The sequence below is a fragment of the Cryptomeria japonica genome, chromosome 7 (genome assembly GCF_030272615.1).
Source record: "Cryptomeria japonica chromosome 7, Sugi_1.0, whole genome shotgun sequence".
NCBI classification, from domain to species: domain Eukaryota; kingdom Viridiplantae; phylum Streptophyta; class Pinopsida; order Cupressales; family Cupressaceae; genus Cryptomeria; species Cryptomeria japonica.
The window spans coordinates 423387872-423409479 of record NC_081411.1 but is presented as its reverse complement, the minus strand read 5'-3'; the positions used below and the strand labels follow the sequence as shown (position 1 = coordinate 423409479).

At 36.7% G+C, this 21608-nt stretch overlaps 1 protein-coding gene across 1 annotated transcript in view; it reads left to right on the top strand.

The window, feature by feature from the left end:
- Positions 1–559: 559 nt before the first annotated feature.
- LOC131065616 (COP9 signalosome complex subunit 3) overlaps positions 560–21608 on the top strand; it is an 86780-nt gene continuing 65731 nt past the window's right edge. Inside the window, exons 1-2 of the mRNA XM_058000178.2 lie at positions 560–996; positions 13701–13816. Of these exons, the coding sequence (XP_057856161.2) occupies positions 803–996; positions 13701–13816 (310 nt within the window). The 5' untranslated portion in view covers positions 560–802. The remainder of the gene's footprint in view (positions 997–13700; positions 13817–21608) is intronic.

Sequence of the window (21608 nt, the reverse complement as noted above, 5' to 3'; positions counted from 1 at the left end):
GGCGATACCATGAATAATTTTTTTTTTGTGCTGCGGGATTATTTGGAATCTTTTCCAAAAAAATAGGAGCCCCTACTTTAGGCTGCAAATTTGAGGGGGTGAAAAAAGGGGTGGGGCTAGAAAGGGTGGGGCTAGAAATTGCCCCACTAGCTTAGGGATGTTATTTGTCACTTATCAAGCATCTAAGTTTAATTTCTATTAAAAAATAATTTTAGAGGAAAATGATTATTTTTACTTTTTTTTGTTATGCACATATTATAGAAGACAAGGATATTACTATATTCATGAGACCACTATTTTCTTTAATTTCAGAACTTCAATTTTTAAGCTGAACATCACTACAAAATTTATGAGACGGATAACTTTACAAAATCTATGATTCCATCAGCTTAAAATTTTTATGAAAAAACATCCAGCTCCTTTTTTTTAAGGAAGCCCCTCCATGAAACCCCAACCTTAGTATCATAATATTACTAATAAATATTTGTTAATTTTTACTGAACATATCATTAAAACGTTACTACCTTAACTAAAGAACGAACTTTTAAAAAACAGAGTACCATATGAACGACCGGCGGGCATATAAGATGCACATGTGCGTCAGATGATAGTGGAGGTAAGAACAATACGTCGGTACTCGCAGGCAAATAAAGATCACAGACGAACTGAAGTGGAGTTCGAGCCTAAAAGACATTCAACGGCGAAAGCCCAGAAATCTTGAGTTGAGTGGCAAGACGGAGCTAAGGGACGATTTGAGGAGGCCAAAAAAGTTCTAGGGAATAACGGAAAAAAAACTGTAGAAATGGATCCATTGGATGCCTTGATAGCGCAAGTTCAAGGATTTTCAGACAGCAATGCGGATGTTACGCATCTTCACGGGTTGCTTAAAGAGTTTGACGCGCAATCTCCTCTCCACGAACTGCCCTCTGCTCGCTTGTCTCATCTTCTCTCACAATTGGACCCTGTCAAGCACTCTCTCGGCTATCTCTATGTCCTGTCAGTATTCTTATTCATCTTTAGGGTTAATGATTTCACTTTTTTAATGCTAGTAGGGTTTTAAACCTTTTTCCCGAACACAACCGGGGTTAACACTTTTAAGAGTATTTTGATGCTAGAATAGCAATTTTGGAAGGATTTCTAAACACGTTATAGGTAGAGTTAACATGGACATTCGTGAATTGTGTTCAAAGAAAGTTGGGAACATCAGGTTTTTCTTCAATGGATTGTTTAGAAAAATCGCTTTGGTGAATTGTCTACGAGGTGGCCTTAGGTTATATGCAATATGAGGCATAGCTTTTTCATCAACTTTACCTTGAATGCATACTCTGCCTTGTCCGTCGGAGTACGCCACATCCAATAAGTTGTATGAGGTCTGCTACTCAGTTTCAACGTTTCATCATGTCTGCCGGAACTTTGAACTCGGAACTCTGTTTCGGAATCCTTATGCTTTTACCATTTATGCAATATGCTACTTATTAAGTAGAAATGCTAGAAGGGAAAACGGAGAAGCAAATTGGAATATGTAAGGAACCCAAAAGAAGAATGCATGGTTATGAGTGCTATGCATAACATCCTGAAATATAGTAGACACGGGGTTTTCACGGTTCATGAAAATTAGTAAGCAAAGGTTTTTGAAATATTTGGATCACATTCAATGATTTTCTTCTCTAAGAACGAAGAGTGTATAGTTATGTGTGATATGCGCAACTTTCTGAAATATGTTAGACATGGGGTTTTCACAGCACATGCGAATGTGTGAATTTTGTTTGTATCAACGTTGGTGCAAACAATTACTCACCGTGATGCAAACAAAATTAACCCAATTATTTCCAAAAACTTTACTCACTTATCTTTGAAATGTGTCGAGTTAGATTAGGGTTAAGATTCTCAAAACTTAACATGGGGAGAGGTTTAGCCTTTAGGCTTCAATTGTTCAATAGTAATGACTACACGTTGATGCAAACAAAATTCACACATTTATCTTCAGAAGCTTTACTCACATTGTTGCAACCCAAATTAACCCAATTATTTCCAGAAGCTTTTCTCGCCTATCCCAAAAATATGTTGAGTTAGATTAGGGTTAGGATTCTCAAAACTTTACATGTGGGCGAGGTTTAGGCTTTAATTAATGAGTGGTAGTATCTACAAATAGTTAAGTAGTTGCATGGTTTTTGAAAGCTTAGCAATCTTGATTCTCAACTACCCCAAAGAATAGACATATTGCTCGAAATCATACAAGGGCTTATGAACCTAATCATATTGCTGCACTTTTTTTTATTGTTGTCACCTTCCAGGGATTATCATGATTGAGAACAAATAAACAGAATTGACTCGTGTTCCAGCAGGGATGCATCCCATCCATTGCTTCCATGTTCCTTTCTTGCTAATCCTGTCCATGTGCTTTTTTAGTGTTTTCCTATTCAAATATTTTTTTCTTGTGTTTTGGGTGTACTTCTAGTGTTAGTACTTAGGAATTTCCAGAATTAAGTAAAAGTTAAAAAATGAACAAAATGAACACACAACACACAAGTACCCTGGGAAAACCTCCTAGGAGGAAAAACCCAGCAAGAAAGATTCTCAGATCTGATTATGCCTTAAATACAATATTCTGATTACAACACTTATCTCTGATTGCTGTCCAAACAGCAAGTTGCCAAGGTGATGTAGAGTGATGTCCTAGTTGTAGATGATCAAGACATCCACCATCAGAAGATAACTTCGATAGGCTGAAGCAGCATGTAGCTAAATGTTCTTGCAGTTCACCAAGGAGCAGATTCGCCAAGTGTAGGAGGGCAGATCACATTTAGGAGCAGAGCAGATCGCATTGTATGTGTGATGTAAATAATGTGTTTACTTTATTTAATGAACTCATACATATATCTTCCTCTAGGTATAAACCTCTAAAGTTGGCTTAGCATAAAATAACCTTTATTTTATTTATTATTATTCCTTAGCATGTTTTTATAAAGCCACATCAAGTGGCGTGAGGATAGGGTCTGCCCTATTTTATGTTGGCGTGAGAGAGAGGGCCCAGCCCTAAGAGTGGCGTGTAGGAGAAGAAGGGCCCAGCCCTAAGAGTGGCGTTTGGGAGAAGAAGGGCCCAGCCCTTGGTGGATTCTAATGTTGCCTTAAGGCAATTGGAATCCGCATTCTACCTAGTTACAATCAACAAATGCAACCTTATCTTTTTAATTTGAATAATTAGTTTACTGTGGTAAGTTTTTTTCAACCAACAGTTCTTCTATTTAGCCATTAAATTTCATGTTAGTTATGCGATCATTGTTTGGATTCAGGAATAATTCATCTAAAATAAACTTAGTATGTAAAAGTAATTTATGTCTGTTGTAAAGTCTGTTACATTAATGCAACTGACCCAATTTGGTGAATAAAGATCTTGAATGTGTGACTTAGTAAGCAAATATGCTTTCCCATGATAAAAAAACAAAATATGGGGAGAAATTGTGAATTAGACCTTCATTCCTTCCCTTCAATACGTTCCATCTCTTAACTTGACATTTTCATTCTCTGAATGTTACTCAATTCTTTTGCTTCCTCAGAATTTGCAGTGTATTATTAATTTTCTGATGTCGTTGTGTTCTGTGAAACCCAAAGCATTTTGATCCACAACAGCTTCCAATGTAGAAGATGAGTCTCCAATAATGTGAAATGAAAGACATTATTTTCCTATTGAGGTTGGATGGCACAGTTTCATTGTCGTTATGCATTTATTTTAACATTATGTTGTTCCTTTTCCCTTAAGCAAACAAATTTGGAACACTACTGAAAACTAAAAAAAATTCAATTAGTTGTTTATAATTCAATTGAGCACAACCTTTGTAGTAGTGAAAGCAATTCTAGAAAACCCATTAGGATCACTACTAATTTCCTTAAGTTAAGGAATTTCAATTGAGAGTTAGCATCTTTTTAATCTTTATTTTCTTGTTTGGAGGTAATTATCAACATGAAGACTTTATGCGACCATCCTTTCCGTAATGATCACCATGTGTAGATTTCTTAGAACTTTTGGAAATAATTACCATCTTGCCCTTTTTCTTTGCCTTAACTTCATTAGACTTGGAGGACATATGACAATTGTCTATCTCAAGATAACGAGTGTAGCACACTTAACCTTTGTCAATTGGCTTAGAGAGCAACATGGGCTTACATAGATGACTAGGCAATTCCCCTGTTAGCAACTCAAATTTTTATTTGTCATCATTGCTTTTGTTCTGCTCCTTTGATCCTATCCACCCTTTTTTGATAAACGATTTGAGAAATCTCTAGTGGGGTCCCCTATATTGAGTAATTGTCTAAGGGTATTTATTCAAAGTTTGTTCATCAAATATTTTTAGTGAAATTTGCTAAAGGGTACTTTTGTGGTCAAATGCCTTGTAATTTGCCTTTTCTTTAGGCGGTTTCAAGCAATTTTGGGGTTTTGGATTTGGTCATCCTGCTGTGCTAGTTGGACTTATCATCCTTGACATGCCTTTCCTTTTACAACCCTTTCCCCCTCTAAGCTTCGTTTCCTTAAAATTGTGGATTTTAGGTTTGGTCCTCCATTCATCCTTTTCCTCAACTACCAATTTTTTCCTCCAACAATCCTCTCAGATTTTGAAGTTTCTCATTTTGACATCCCTATTTGACCTTTGGAGCGTTTTTTCACCTCTTCCCCCTTTAGCATGCAAAGTCTTGAAACTTTGTTGTTTGAACAAAAGTCCAACTACCTTCCTGCATGACCCAAGATACCATTAATGGTATCAAAATGAATTTGATTTCATAGATGAGAACTCTCAGATGCCTCTTTATACCTATGGGTCCCTAAGACATGAATGCTGTATGAAAGCAAATGGTTGCTGATGTAAAGGGCATGGCTTCAAATGTATGGTCATGTGAAGCTAATACAAGTAAACATGGGACGCATGTACAATTAAAGACGACCATGGCTCTTTCCCCAATATCTCTTGATGGTGTTGGAAGACTGATATTTTCTAGATTTACCAAGAAGAAGGTGGAGGAAAAAACAGTAGTAGTAGAACCAACAAAACAATATTCATAGAAAGCTCTATAGTTTCAATTTCCAATCATGGGTAAAGGTGTTTTGGTGATGTAATGGTCTGAGTTCATCTCAAATTTATAATATACATTTGTAACTTTTGTAGATCACATGATTAAGATAGAATCAATCTTAGTTGAGTGTCTCCTTGTGTATGGTATAGATTTCTGGATTTGTGTTGTTTAGTTGGGCAACTAGATGATTGTAAAATCCTTGCGAAGCCTTTGTAAGGTATCTTTTTATTATAATAAAGGAAATGTATGGTTATGCTCATGGATTATTAAGTAGACTCATTTAATATTTTGCAACCATTTATTGTTTTTTTGAATGTATATGTAGAGCTCGAGCTTGCTTGTGCATTTTGAAAGCCATAGTCTTTTGTGGTATATTGATTTAAGCATCGCCTTTGGTTTTAGTCATTACATCTTTTGCACAAACTTAGAGAATTTTATTGTCCAACTGGATAATGGCAGCAGTCTGCTACTGGCTCCATGTCTTCACATCCCAACACACTCACAACAAAATAATATAAGCATCTTTACAGTTTCATCTATTCTAGTGTGTTTTTATTGCCATGTTTCAATGTATTGAACAACATAAGGGTTTTTGATAAAATAGATTCTTAGACATTCATATCGTGGATCATCTATTTTAGTAAGATGCTTAACCTTGGGTTCCCCAAACTAGTATATAGGCATGAATTGATAACCAAAATAGGGGTGCACTATGTAGCTGGTATGGCTTATGTCAAAGTGAGATTTTTGCAGTTGTGGTGATATCAATTGTAGCACCTTAGTGAAACCCCTCCTTAGTTTAGTAGAGCCAGATGTGAGGAGGTCATACCCACCTCAATAATTGTTCTTCAATTATCCAACCTAAATATAGACTTCATGGTATTTCTTCCAAGTTTGACACTCTTGGCACCTGAGAGACTATCCAACTTTAGGGATTTGGGAGCTGCAACTTAGAGCACCAACATCCTCTATGTATTCATTAGCATTTCAATATCAAGCACATCTTTAACATTTGCATCGCCCATGTACAAAATTCTGTAGTGTATTTTTCTACATTTTGATTGTTTTTTTTTGCTAAAGAAATTGCCATGCCGTACTCCTTTCTTTTGTATGACATATTGGATAAAATTGTTTTTTATTCATTGCTTAAAATGATCCTAAGAGTTTGTATAAGTTTATTTTAAAGCCATGAAACACAGGAGACTTTCAAACCAAGTCAAGGCATGCTTTGCCAACCTTATTGTAGCAAATGAAATCTTCTAATTAAGAGTAAGAGTATGCCTACTGAAATATACCTCTAGTTGTGTAATGTAATTGCTGAGTTTCTTTGCATTAAGTCACTTTCAAATAGCAGAATTTTTTTATCTTTGCTTCCACTTTCAACAAAAGTTGTTTGGAAGACTCTTCTCCACCTTAGGTACTTCCTCTTTCTCATTAGAACATTTATCTTTGTCCAATCATCTGCAAGATGACTTATGAGGCTCTTCATGGTCTCCAAAGACCATGATGGGCTTATAATGGTATCCTTCATCCTAGAGAACCTAGCTTTGGCATCATCATATTCTTCTTCTTTAGACATGCTTCTCAACTCTATTCTCCACTTATGAGACTTAGTGTTTTTGTCCAAAGGCAATACCATATTTCCACTTTAACAAGTTGTGGACATGAATTTGCAAAATTCTCACAACAATAACACTCCCAATGGAATGAACTTGCTATTAATCTTAATATTAACATTAATGTATGTGAACTAACAATATTAATAATATTACCATGTCTACATTGAACTAAGAAATGATATTAAAATATTATCCTTCAACATATATAAACCTTATATATTAAGAAATAACATAGAAAAATAAAAAGAGAGAAATATTAATAATGGTCATACACGAAACGGCACATTAGTATCTATTTTTAAGATGCGTTCTTTCCTAAAAGAAGTCACACCCATATTCAAAAAGGAAGGTGTGACTTTTCAAACACCGACAGGTATATTAAGATGGGCCAATTTCCAACCAAGGAGGAGGAAAGGAAAAAATATGAGAAGAGGATCGCAGGACTGGGCACAAAGGGTGACAGGCTGGAGCAATCTTATTGGTGAGTATACCTTCCTCAGTTGCTGACTGTATTCAACAACAACTTAAACTCAGAACTTCCATTAAATATGATTCTATTCTTTGTGAAGATTTTCTTATTAATAATATTAATAATGAAAACAAAGTAATAATAATATTAATAATATATATATATATATATAAGAATATTGGGAAGAACAATGGAAATCTGAGCAAATATATGTATATGTAAACAAATTAGAGATCTGTTCTGCACAACAAATAAACAGAATTAAAGATTCACCAATCTAATAAATACAATGGATTAAAATACCTGAAATGTGACTACAGTAATTAACTATAACATTCTGAGATAAGACTGAAAAGTCAGTCCACGGAGTCTTGTAATAGAATTTCTTAAAACTAATCTAATCTTCAAACTAATTCCGTATTTCTCCACATCCCCAAGGGAGATGGGGGCTGCTAGGGAGGGGCGGAGTAATTCCATCTGATAGGATGCCCCAAGGGTGAAAGACTCCTCCTGAAATCTGGGTTGCATGCCCCAAGGGTGAATGGACTGAGTTCAGTAATCTGGGCTAACTTGAGAGTTGGTTTCAAGCGCCCTAGACAACCAAACCCTCTTTTGGGAGTAGGGACGGAACAATAGGAAATTAGAGGATGATTTTTTAAGAAGTTCTCTCATAAGGTGTGGTTAATTATGCCTAATTAAGGTAGTAACATAGATATTGTTTTGGATAATTGGCAGAGTATAATTAGGGGACATTACAATGTACCTCTGTCCTGGAATGTAGATTCTGTAGGCCTTGGAAGATTCGCTATAGCCCACAAATATTCCTCTATTGCCAAAAGGTTCCAACTTGGTCCTCTTGTCCTTAGGTACATGTACATATACTGGACTTCCAAAGATCCTCAAGTGATTGATATCAGGTTTGATCTCGGAAAAAGGCTTCTTCTGGAGTCATCGGATATTGTCATCTTCTTCAATATCCGATGAGGACATCTATTCTGAATGTATACAGCTGTTCTAGAAGCTTCTGCCCATAGAAAAGTCTGAAGATCCTAATCAAGAATCATGGCTTTTGCAGCTTCAACTATAGATTTGTTCTTCCTTTCTGCAACCCCATTTTGCTGAGGGTTGTAAGGGACACAAAATTCCTTCTTTATCCCTGCCTCAATACAAAAATCATGAAATGTACCCGAGGTGTATTTACCTCCATTGTCAGAGCTTAACATTTTAATTCTTTTCCCAGATAAGTTTTCTACTAAGGCCTTGAAGTCTTTGAATCTTCCTAGGACTTCATCAAACTCCTTAGATTTTAAGAAATAAATCCAAGTCTTCCTAGAGTAGTCATCTATGAAAGTTACATAATACAAGAATCCACTAGGAGATACTACTGACATAGGTCCGCATAAATCAGAATGCACAAGAGCTAATATTTCTTTTGACCTACTCTCACTATTATGAAATGGACTCTTAGTGTTTTTACCCATAGCACAACCTTTACAAATATCCTTATGAACATGGTTGAGTTTAGGCATACCTTTAACCATCTTCTCTAAAGTTGGAAGAGCCCGAAAGTGAAGATGTCCAAGTCTTCTATGCCACAACTCGCTTGAACTGGAGGAGTCATGAAGGAGAGCCTGGACTAGACGAGTGGAAAGCTTGTACAAGCTCTCATATCAGTTCCCAATCACACGAGTAGATTTGATGCTAGGTTTCTTTGGCCATGCAAGGACTCTTCCTTCTAAGAATGCCACTTGATAACCTTTATCCTCCAAGGTTGAGATGGAGATAAGGTTCCTCCTGATTCTTGGCACGAACATAACATCGTTGAGATGAAGAGAGATTCTCAAATCAAGGTTGAGGGAAGTAGCACCGAACCCTCTCACATAATAGTGTGCATCATCTCCAATGATGACTTGGAGATTAGACTCCCTCTCAACCAAATTTGAAAGATGCTCCTGATAGCCGGTGATGTGTCTAGAAGGTCAATCAACCAGGTATCACTATCTATGGGAACGTTGCTTGACAGGGCTGAAATGAAGAGGAATTCATTGGAGTTGTCTTCTGCTTCCTTCTGATTTGAAACTTAATTAATGTTGACCCCTTGTTGCATTGGTCTTGGCTGGCAGTCTCTCGCATAGTGACCAAACTTGTCACATCTGAAGCACTGAATGTGGGAGAGGTCTTTCTTCTTCTTCTTAGAATCAAGTGCAAATGTTGACACTTGATCTTTGTTTCTCTTGAAGTTGCCTTTCTTCCAATTTCCTCCTTTCTTCTTGACGGATTGGGTAGCAAGAACATGAGAGTCTTCACCATGAGAGCTCTTGATGATACCTCTTGCAGCCAACCTCGATTCCTCTTTAATGCAATCAGCCTTGAATAAATGGCTCCCATGAGTCAAGAAGACCATTCAATGCAAGCATGACTAGGTCCTTGTCCACAACTTCATCTCCAATGGCGCTGAGCTGATCTCTCAATTCTGAAATCTTCATGAAGTAGGTGATGACTGAATCTCCCTTTGCCATCTTGACTTGATGAAGTTGTTGACGCAATGCAAGTGCTCTACTTGTGTTGTTGATCTCATAGATCCCCTCCAATGTCTTGAACATATCTTTGGCTAAAGACATCTTGGAGATGATGGGATCAAAATGATCTTTCACGGAGTCAATAAGGATCCTCTTGGCTTTCACTAGATTCTTCTTGAACTGAAGCTTCTTATCTTGATCTTCAGGTTCAGATTGCTCCTTTCCTTGCAGGAACTCCAAAATATCATTTTCTTCTAGGTGTCAAGGATTCTGAATTTCCATGAGGTGAAATTCAATGCTCCTTCAAGTCTGTCCTCAACTTTCAGACCATACACCATCTTGAATGCTGGAAATGGTGTGAAGAATGTGAAGTAGGAGCGCTGCTACAAGGTCTGATCACAACTGAGACAACCTTAGCTCTGATACCATGTTAATTTTGTATCAGACTGTAGCAAATTAGATAGCAATGACAGAAAACAAATCAATGTGCACATAGAACACTAAAATACCTTGGGAAAACCTCCCTCTTGGAGGTGAAAAACCCAGCAACAATTCTCAGATCTTATTATTCAATAATCAGTAGGAATATTTCAATTTGGCTTCAGCACATGATGCATTAAACATCAGCAAGGTCTGCAAGTTAGGGTGAACACACACATGATGAACATATCTGCAATGCACAAGATTTTTGCTTCTACAGGGGAGTTCGCTGTCACTGCAAGGTGAGTCGCAGACCTTATCTACTGTTCGCAGTCCTCAATATTATGTTCGCTGTCTTCAAGATAATGTTCGCTGTCTTTCAAATGGTGTTCGCTGTCCTTTGAATGGTGTTCGCTGTGCTCCCAATGATGATTGCTGACTTAGAAGATAATTCACTGCTCTCTGAAGTAATTTGCTGAATAGCAGATAGGAATGTAATCGCTGAATGTGTGTCATAACAATGATATTGGCTTTGCATATATATGTGCCGCTAGCATCCCAAATCACTTAAGTCGGCCATGTCAACTTTGGCACCAAGAGAAATAGGTCATGATTAAAATTAAAGTTACACGAGAGATGATCACAAGTTACATGAACTGCCCACTTAGGGACCGGCTAACACAAGAAAACATTTATGCCTTCTAAGGCCGGTAGGGCCACATACACGCTAGGTGTGCTAGGTCGGCCTTATAAGGGCTCCGACCTAGCTACATACATTAACAGGTTGTAGATTAATTTTGTGATGTTGCTTGTGTCTTAAACCTTACTTTTAACCCATCCCGTTTTTCCAATGTCTGAAGCATAATTAAATTAATGCAATGTGCAGCTCATGGGCTTCAAAAAATTATGGTATGCCTCTCTAGAAGAAGTCTCCTTGTGGCTACATATGTGGCTGTGTTGTTGGTGACAGCTTGAAGTTTGAACACTATTCTCCACCCCTGCCTTTTGGACCATTGCTTCCAGTGAATTGCACAAAATCTTGACATTATTGATTTTGTGCAAAGCATCTATGGACTTCAAGAACACCAATGTGCCAGTGGAAACCATTAGAAAGTTAATGAGAGTGTTATGCTTACCTTTGCTTATCTATAAAAGAGTCTTTAATTGAATCAGAGTGGAATTCATCACTGGTCCAACAGCTTTCATCATCCTCTTCCTTTTGGTTTTCTTCTCCTTGTTTGAAAGGAGGGCATTAATATCTATCGCACTTCCTTCTCTTCTTTCTTTCCTTTTTTTCCTTGTCATAGCTCAAAAGTTGCACGTTCATTTTTCATTGCACTTCTTCCTTCATTTGGCCACACGATTTGATGCCCTGATAAGTAACTTGAGCAAGTTGGAATTTGATACTTCCTCTCATAATAAAATTTATAAATCCTTAGTAAATACAGGTTACCATGCCCTTGATTGCACCCATTGTGCTAACTGCTATGCTTCAATGCAGGGTTCTTTCCATCTTGCAATCTGAAGAGGATCCAGACATCGAAAGAACAAACAAACAAAGGAATAGGGTTTTGAAATAGGAAGGAAAAACAAAGAAAAAACTAAAAAACCCATGCGAATAGCAAGTAAATTGCATTCGATCTGTCAATAAATCCTACCAATCGCCCAACAATCACTTCATACAGCAGAGATTCGAATTTTCTGTAGGCAAAAATAACAACAAAAGTAAGATTTATGCAGGTTTTAAGTATGTTTTTTTCACCAGCCAAGTCTCCCAGTTGAACTTACCAAGTGTCAGTGAGTTTCTCTGAGTAACTAGTGAGTCTTTCAGCACTCAGCTCAGGAGTAGCTCACTGGGCTGTCGTTGTGAGTACTCACTAAGTTTTATAACACTGGTTGCTGCAATATGGAATGATTTTGTGTATCATGATATACATTCCAAAGTTAGTTTTCTAGCTACCCTAATTTATATTCAGAAGTTAGTTTTCTAGCTACCCTAATTTATTTAGTGAATGAACAACCAAGCTTCAGCTACGATACTCCTCCTGACCTTAAACTCTGGACCGTGCTTGCACTTTCTTTGAGTTGATTATATTATAACTTTAATTTCAAGGACTGGAGGACATTTTTTGAGATATGTAATCTCCCTTCTTGGGATATTCCTGATTTTTGCTGTAAAACAACATTCTCAACTTAAGATGAGAATATAATTTTATCAAAAACTGAAGACATTTCATTATAATATTTAACTTGAAATTCTAAGAATAATTCTGAAGATAGTATTTATCTCGATTTTCTGCAATAACTCTCCTTCGGACTGTCTTGTCAAAGATCACTGAACTCAGATCAATAAATCATAGCATCGTTAATAATAATATTAGGATCAATACATCATAGCATATTCCTTATAATTACCCATATTAGGAATTCATTGGAAATGCTTGCAAACAGCATTCTCAAGGATGGTCATCCTTGTATAGCAATAGCATGGAAAGATTTTTGATTTGTTCCATCCCTCAGTCCATCTTGGAGGCTAGCTGTCCTCCTCAACCAAGCTCAAGAGCATGGAAAGGACTTCTAGTCCATTCAGCCTCCCGGCCCACGAGCATGGTAGGACCTCCAATCCATCCATCTTGGGGTGGTGTGCTTGATAAGACACATGAAGACTGCCCTCCTCAACCAAGCCCAAGAGCACAAAATGGATTTCTGATCCATTTGGTCTCCTAGTCCACAAGCATGGCAGGGCTTCCAATCCATCCATCTTGGAGTGGCGTGCTTGATGAAGAATGACCAGTACTTAAGCTCTTGTGAACTTGGAAGACTGGCCACCCTTCCTATTTTCAAGACACTTAAACTCAAAACTGATTGCTCGAGGAGTTTTCTAGAGTATCACTGTTTGCTTGATCTCTCTTTATCATCATTTGTAGTGGAGTTTTTAAGAAAATCTATTTAAGGCTATCAACATTTGGTATCATAGGGTAGATTATTCCAGCAGGAGATAGCGTCAATTGGGATCTTTCTGGTCAAAGCACTCTGTGACCTTACCCAGGGATGTTGAGGCTGGAGCACCTTTTGAATTTTATTTCTTTGTTATTTTTTTTTGGGATTTGGTAAATATTAATCTTCTCTCTATTATCATTAATATGGTTCACAATTACGTCTGATTTTATTGTTTAGAGTAGGAAATATTTGGTTTTCAGAATCCATGGCTAGTTATAAAGTACAAAGAAAATAAGTTTGTACTCTTGTGGCTTCTCTGTTAGTATTGCAAGCTTTTTTGAATTTTCTTGCCTTTTTGAAATAACAAGATTACATTTTGATCCTTGCACTTCCAGAGCTTTTTAGGAGATATTTTGGGATAGAGAAGTGGAATATGAAACTAAGGTTTTGCTAGGATTTGTTTTGAGAATGAATAAATGCAAATCCTTTAGGTTGATGCATTGACTACATGCATTATTCATTGTACTGTTTTCTTATTGTAGAATAATACATCAGATGAGGGATTAAAATTTAAATCGTTTGTTTTGAAAACTTGTTTCTAACATAGCATTTAAAACCTTTCCTTTGGTTGAATAATTCTAAATTCTAATTCAAACAATTTGACAGGGAAGCACAATCTTCTGGATCGATTCCTAGGGAGCAGGCTGAGGCATTCTTGCTGACTGCCTCCAATTTTATTAATTCATGCTTAGCAGAACAAATACGTATAGCTCCTGAAAAATGTATGTATATCACTCTCCTACATGTGGTAGAATGTATTTATGTCTATTACTTAAACCTTTGAGATTATGTTTTGCTTTTTTAATGCACCCTATGAATCTTCTTGATTCTGGAGATAAACATTAATCTGGATATTTCCGCTTCACATTGTGATACACGGTTATCTTCTTGGAAAGCATAGTTTAGATGTTTAGAATATTTATTCGATCTGCAGATCAATTGATTGTTGTTTCTCTCATTATACAGTTGTAAGGCATCACCAAACTTACAACTTGCATTCTGGGCCCAAGAACTATCCAAAATTTTCTAGTCTATTGGTTGATAAATGTTTCTACTACAATGTTGACATACTAATATGCCGATGTGAATAAATAAATTGTACTATATTCAGTGTTCCACCTCATGAACTATCCAAAATTTTCTAGTCTGTGTTTGATAAATGTTTCTACTCTAATGCCTACATAATAATTTGTGGATGTGAATAAATAGCTTGTGCCATATTTGAACTTGCTTCTATTTATGCCATTATTTTCCTCACCACCTATAATGTGCCCTTTTTGAAATAGGATTTGATAATAAATAATAATTTAAAAATAATAATAGAATTTAATAATAAATAATAATATAAAAATAATAGTCCTTCAAACATGTAGTGTCACGGTTAAAACACTTTGTTGGTGTAGCGGCCACCAAAGTTCAAACCCTTGTTGGCCATTGTGCTCACAGGCCTTGTGTCTTCACTGGTCCGTTGTGCTCATGGGTTTGAACAAGTGAAGTGTGGGGATGAGGTCCCCCGGTTGTGGCCTCACCGGTTCATAGCTCTGGGTCAAAAAGCGTTTCACGTGGAGCCGGAGGGCGTGTCATGCTAGCATCGCCGGTCACATTAAAAAGTTTACCAGACATTATAAAAAAAATAAAAAAATAAAAAATAATAATAATAAATGTTGGTGTAATTAATTATTCATGTTGGATATTATTACACCTTACTTAAGTTTACTTAGGAACATGCATATCATAGTAGTTTGGGTATGAGACACTTGGGTGTTTGTGCCACATTGGGATAGTGTGTGTAGGAGAATTTCCACCTTTTGTGGTTTTATCTTGTTGTTACATTCCACCTTCGGTGAGTGATCCATCTCACGTGGAATATTATATTGTGTTTCCTACCTGTATTATATTGTTTCTCCTACCTCATGTGGAATATTATATTGTTTCTACCACATGCATATCATAGTAGTTTGGGTATGAGACACTTGGGTGTTTGTGCCACATTGGGATAGTGTGTGTAGGAGAATTTCCACCTTTTGTGGTCTTATCTTGTTGTTACATTCCACCTTCGGTGAGTGATCCACCTCATGTGGAATATTATATTGTTTCTGCCATATTAGATGTTTAGAATATTTATTCGATCCGCAGATCAATTGATTGTTGTTTCTCTCATTATACAGTTGTAAGGCATCACCAAACTTACAACTTGCATTCTGGGCCCAAGAACTATCCAAAATTTTCTAGTCTATTGGTTGATAAATGTTTCTACTACAATGTTGACATACTAATATGCCGATGTGAATAAATAAATTGTACTATATTCAGTGTTCCACAGAAACGTGTTTCCCCTCCCCCAAGCCCAAGTCCCCCCGTCCCCGAAACTTGTCCCCAAAACTTTTTCCCTCTGTCCCCGAAGTCCATCCCCACGTCCCCCTATCTCCCCGTCCCCAATAGTCGTGGAACAATGACTATATTTGAATTAGCTTTTATTTATACCATTGTTTTCCTCTAACACCATTTTTTGATTGATAAATAAAATTTGTACTGAGCTAGAAATTTGTATTCTGGGCCATGAACTATCCAAAATTTTCTAGTCTGTGTTTGTTAAATGTTTCTACTCTAATGCCTACATAATAATTTGTGGATGTGAATAAATAGCTTGTGCCATATTTGAACTTGCTTCTATTTATACCATTATTTTCCTCACCACCTGTAATGTGCCCTTTTTGAAATAGGATTTGATAATAAATAATAATTTAAAAATAATATTAGTATTTAATAATAAATAATAATATAAAAATAATAGTTTTCAGACATGTAGTGTCGCGGTTAAAACACTTTGTTGGTGTAGCGGCCACTGAGGTTCAAACACTTGCTGGCCATTGTGCTCATAGGCCTTGTGTCTTCGCTGGGCCGTTGTGCTCGCAGGTTTGAACAAGTGAAGTGTGGGGATGGGGTCCCCTAGTTGTGGCCTCACCGGTTCATAGCTCCGGGTCAAAAAGCGCTTCACGTGGAGCTGGAGGGCGTGTCATGCCAACGTCGCCGGTCACGTTAAAAAGTTTACCAGGCATTATTAAAAAAAATAAAAATATAAAAATAATAATAATAAATGTTGGTGTAAGTAATTATTCATGTTGGATATTATTACACCTTCTTTAAGTTTACTTAGGAACATGCGTATCATAGTAGTTTGGGTATGAGACACTTGGGTGTTTGTGCCACATTGGGATAGTGTGTGTAGGAGAATTTCCGCCTTTTGTGGTCTTATCTTATTGTTACATTCCACCTTCGGTGAGTGATCCACCTCATGTGGAATATTATATTGTTTCTCCTACCTACCACACCTATTTCCTACCTACCCTTGTTTCTTATTGAGTCACATGTCATGTTGTGTGGTCACTTATCCATATTGCCTTGCCTATATAAGTAGGCTCATATTCATTGTATGTAACACTTGATGATCTAGTTGATCAGTATTTTCATCTTGATAGAATATAGTTTATTCCTATCATCTATTTTGTCTCTCCATTGTACTTTTCATTGAACTCTTGATCTTGGCAAAATCTCACAATAAAAATAAAATATAAATTTAATAAGTTCAATGAATGGTCAGAGGGCATGGAATAAAGAGTTATGTGAATTAGTCATCAACTTGGAAAGGAATGGAGGAAAATATAAGTGACTTGAGGAAATATAAAATCAATAATTGTTTTTAAAAGACAGCAATTGAGTATGAATAGTTGTGACTTTCAAAGGGTAGAAATAGTGAAGAGATGTGTCTCCCTTCAAATGAAAGACATAAAAGGGAGATATTTCATTTGAGAACAGGAAGGGAGAAGATAAATTCAGAACTGTAAGAAGGAATAATTCAGACTACATAAATCAGAGCAGAAACTAAGCAATAACAGATTTAAGAACAAGCAATTCAGATCATCGACTTAGGACAGCAAGTCAGAAATACAGTCCACAATCAATTAAATCAATCTAGAATATCAATACTATTCACCAATTCAGAAATCAATTCACAATTAATTCAAAATATTCAATCAGAGCAGCAATTGAGAAATACCCTCAGCAATTAATATAAATGAGAAAATCAATCCATGCAAGAATCATTCATAAAGCATTCAAGTATCCATCAAGAAAAATAAATCAGGAATAGTCTAGTCAATATACAAAGTTATCAATTTTGAATCCTAGTTAGTACTTGTGAACCGGACGGGGTCCAGTCCCATGGGATGGGCTAAGGTTTGGAAGGGCAGGGTCTTTTCTTAACCTTTGGCGAGCTAGAGATGGGGTCCTTTGTGTTGTCACTGGACATGGTCTAGTCTCACGGGGTGAGCTAGGGTTTGGAGGGACGAGGTCTTTTTCCTACCTTTGACAAACTAGGGACGGGGTCCTTGGTCTTGTCACTGTTGAATTAGGTACGGTGTCTTTTAGCACAGCAGATTTGCAAGGTATTTATGGGGAATTCAAGATTTGATCAACTTAGGTATTGTGCAATGATGCATTGACTTGAATATATTTATATAGAGTACAATTCTTGATAAAACTACCATATCTTGGGTGAAGTCTATTATTTTAAAGAATACCCCAAAAAGGGGACATTACATCACCATTTTTTGGTTGATAAATAAAATTTGTACTGAGCTAACAATTTGCATTTTGTGCCCAAGAACTATCCAAAATTTTCTATTCTGTTGTTTGATAAATGTCTTTATTCCCATGTTTACATGCTTATATGCCAATGTGAATAAATAGCTTGCACTATATTTGAATGAGCCTTCATTCAAACCGTTACTCCTCATCACCATTTTCTGATTGATAAATAAAATCTGGACCGAGCTAACAATTTGCATTCTAGGCCCAAGAACTATCCATAATTTTCTAGTTCATTGTTTGATAAATGTTTCTACTCCAATGGTTGCATACTTATATGCCAATGTGAATTAATAGCTTTTACTATATTTGAACCTGCTTTTATCTACACCATTATCTTTCCCATCACAATTTTTTGATTGATAAATAAGGTTTGTAATAATAGTGATTGTTACAGATATAGAGGACATAGAATTCAACATTTAAAGGAGTCTTCTACTCTGTAGGAAACTAATGCTAAAATATCCTATATATCATAGATGAAAATCTCAACATGGCTGACACAAAAAATTTAAAAACTTTGCAATTACTCAACAAATTTATTGAACATTAATAATACATAAATTTTAGAAAATATTCTTCAAAAAGATGCTTATTATTGAATTTATGGAACCTATACTGACTTGCTTCATATCACAATTTTTTGATTGATAAATAAGGTTTGTAATAATAGTGATTGTTACAGATATAGAGGACATAGAATTCAACATTTAAAGGAGTCTTCTACTCTGTAGGAAACTAATGCTAAAATATCCTATATATCATAGATGAAAATCTCAACATGGCTGACACAAAAAATTTAAAAACTTGGCAATTACTCAACAAATTTATTGAACATTAATAATACATAAATTTTAGAAAATATTCTTCAAAAAGATGCTTATTATTGAATTTATGGAACCTATACTGACTTGCTTCATATATAGATTAAAATTATATTTCAATACTTTTAATAATTTTATAATAATAATTTTTTTTAATTAAATATATAATTGATTAACTTATATTAATCTATTATATATGATAAATAATTATAAATAGGATTAAGTATATTGAAGATTTAATTAAATAATTAATGTAGTTAACTATGTTATATAGTTTAACTAAGTTGCAGGGTTCGCCCCCCTAGACCCTTGGTACTGGTCCGGTCCGGTCCGCCTGTGGTCCGGATAGGGTCCATGATTCACAGGCCTGGTTCGGACCAGGTCGAACCCAAGAGGACCCAAGTCGGACCTAGGGGTTTCACGGCCCAAAAATGATGTATTTTTTGCAAATTTTTTTTTTTGAAATTCACCACATAAAAATTTTAAATATAAACCTAAAATTGAGTTTTAAAACATTAACTTGGCTCATTTCAGACAAACAACATGACTACAAGCAAGGGGTAATGAAGATGTGAGATATAGAGCCAAAGCATACTGATTTGGATGCTTTCACTTCTTAGCTTGTTGCATTTGATGACTCAGATAGCGAGCAAACTTATAGTGCAAGTGAAAGTGTAAGTGGCATTGGCATTGGTTCATCTAATGTCAATGTCAATGATGAGGAGGAGGAGAATGAGGATGATGAATTAGAGAATCCATTTGATGATCAAACTTTAAATTGTTGAAAGTTGAAACAATGATACTTGAACGTTTTGTCATTTTGATAATAAACCTGATATATATGATGCTGTTATGGTATGATCATGATGCTATGATTACAAGTTTATGTTGGTTTTGTTGTTTATATGATGCTATGTGACATGCTAATCTTAATTCATGCTTATAGGCTCTCTCTCTCTCTCTCTCTCTCTCTCTCTCTCTCTATATATATATATATATATATATATATATATAATTTACATGTTTTTGTACTAACGAACCCAAACCTCTTTTCAAATTTTTGCCGTACTGGCGTATCGATTCTTCGAACCCGAACCGGCAACTTAGTAGTTTAATAAAAATAAATATTTAATTAGAGACATTAGATTGCCATAGTCCATACTCATTAGTACGTCTTGTTTTTGGATTTAATTGCTTCAGATTTGTTTGCATCAAATTTCAGATCACACTCCATGATCCATCATCAAGATATAGAGAGAGCGACAGGATCCATGTGTTGGCATGATTGGCATAACTAATACAGATCAAGAATGGTGATTGAACCGGTAAAGGGCTGTATTAGAATATTAAAATAATGTTAATTTTAGTATTAATGCTCAATAGTGTATATTCTATTTTAGTAAGATCTTCTACGATCTTCTCAGCAGTTTCTTATTAGAAACTTGCTTTTCTTGTAAATACTTCTGTATTATTTATGAGCGTCTTGCTCATTCTGTAAATGTATCGATTCTTTAAAATCCATATGCTTCTGCATTTGTTTTATGGTATCAGAGCTATAGGAGAAATTTTTTCGAAATTTTTTTAATTCTAATCTCCAATTAGTGGAAATTTTCGAAATTATTTCTGGTATTTAAAAATCCATAAAAACCATCTAGGGTTTTTCAGTTTCCTAGCTCCTGTGACTACCTCGCGGGTTTGTACAGTCGCGTTTTTTTTGCGACCTGTGTTTGGCGGCGTTCGTGGTTGGTGCGCGACCTGCAGAGTCGTCGCGACCTGTGTTCGGCGGTGCTCGTGGTGGTGCGCGACTTGCAGAGTCGTCGTGACTGGTGCTCCGTCTGTTTGCGACCTTCATGTGTCTGCGACCTCTGTGTGTCCACGACCTGCACCCTCGGCGTCGCGACCTGCAACCCTCGGCGTCGCAACCAGCACCCTCGGCGACGCGACGCGACGCGACCTGCAAACGCGTCGCGACCTGCACCCTCGGCGACGCGACGCGATCTGCAAACGTGACGCAATCTGCAAACGTGACGCAATCTGCACCTTCGGCGAAGCAATTTTTTATCTGAGCAAATCATGGCTTCCACGACCCTCTGGTTTTTCGATTAAGGTGTTTACCTTCAAGTTTTTTATCGAAAATAAACTTTTCTTGCAGATTCATGGTGGGTTTTTCGAAACCTAATCTGGGTAGTTGCCTGATTTTTCTGGGTGCATCGTTTTCCATGCCTCGATTTTTGAGCCAACGGATTTGAATTTGGTTTTCAGATTCCTTCTGGGTTTTCTCTCACCTTTCAGTACATTGGGAAACGTGCAAATGGCTTCTCTCACCAATCTGATGTTAGAAGGCAGTCAACGCTTTAATGGCAACAATTACAACATCTGGATATAGGCGTCTTGACCAGCTTGTTTTGGGAAAAGAGCTTAGTCCTGGTACCCCTGGTGCAGATCAAGATAAGTTTGATGAACGCAATCGAGAGGCAGTTATGCTTCTCAAACTCTCAGTGACTGATGATCAGTTACCGCAGATTCCTTCCGGCAAGACAGCTTCCGACATCTGGAAGCATCTGAAGGAATTGCAAGAGACATCCGACAAGAGCCGAGCATTCTTTCTAAAGAATCAGCTGTTCTCCATTATGATGGACGGACGTATGTCCTTACAGGAACACCTCACGAGGATTAAGGACATTCGAGATCAGCTCGAAGCTATTGGTCGGACTATGGAGGAAGAAGACATGGTAGTAATCACTCTGAAAAGTCTTCCGAAATCGTATGAACACTTCATTGAGACCCTCAATATTACTTCCACTAATGTTGATCTGAAGTTTTCAGAATTGTGCACCAAACTTCTACAGCAGGATCGTTGGAAACAACAGTTTGGTAGTGGTACTACATCAGCCTCCTCGGAAAATACTTTCACAGCTCAATCCTTTCACAAGGATAAAGGCAAATTTCAGTCCTCTCAGTCTTCTCAGCAGAAAGGCTCTTCTCAGACACAGGATGGAGCTAAGAAGAAGAATGTGCAGTGCAATTACTGTCACAAGTCTGG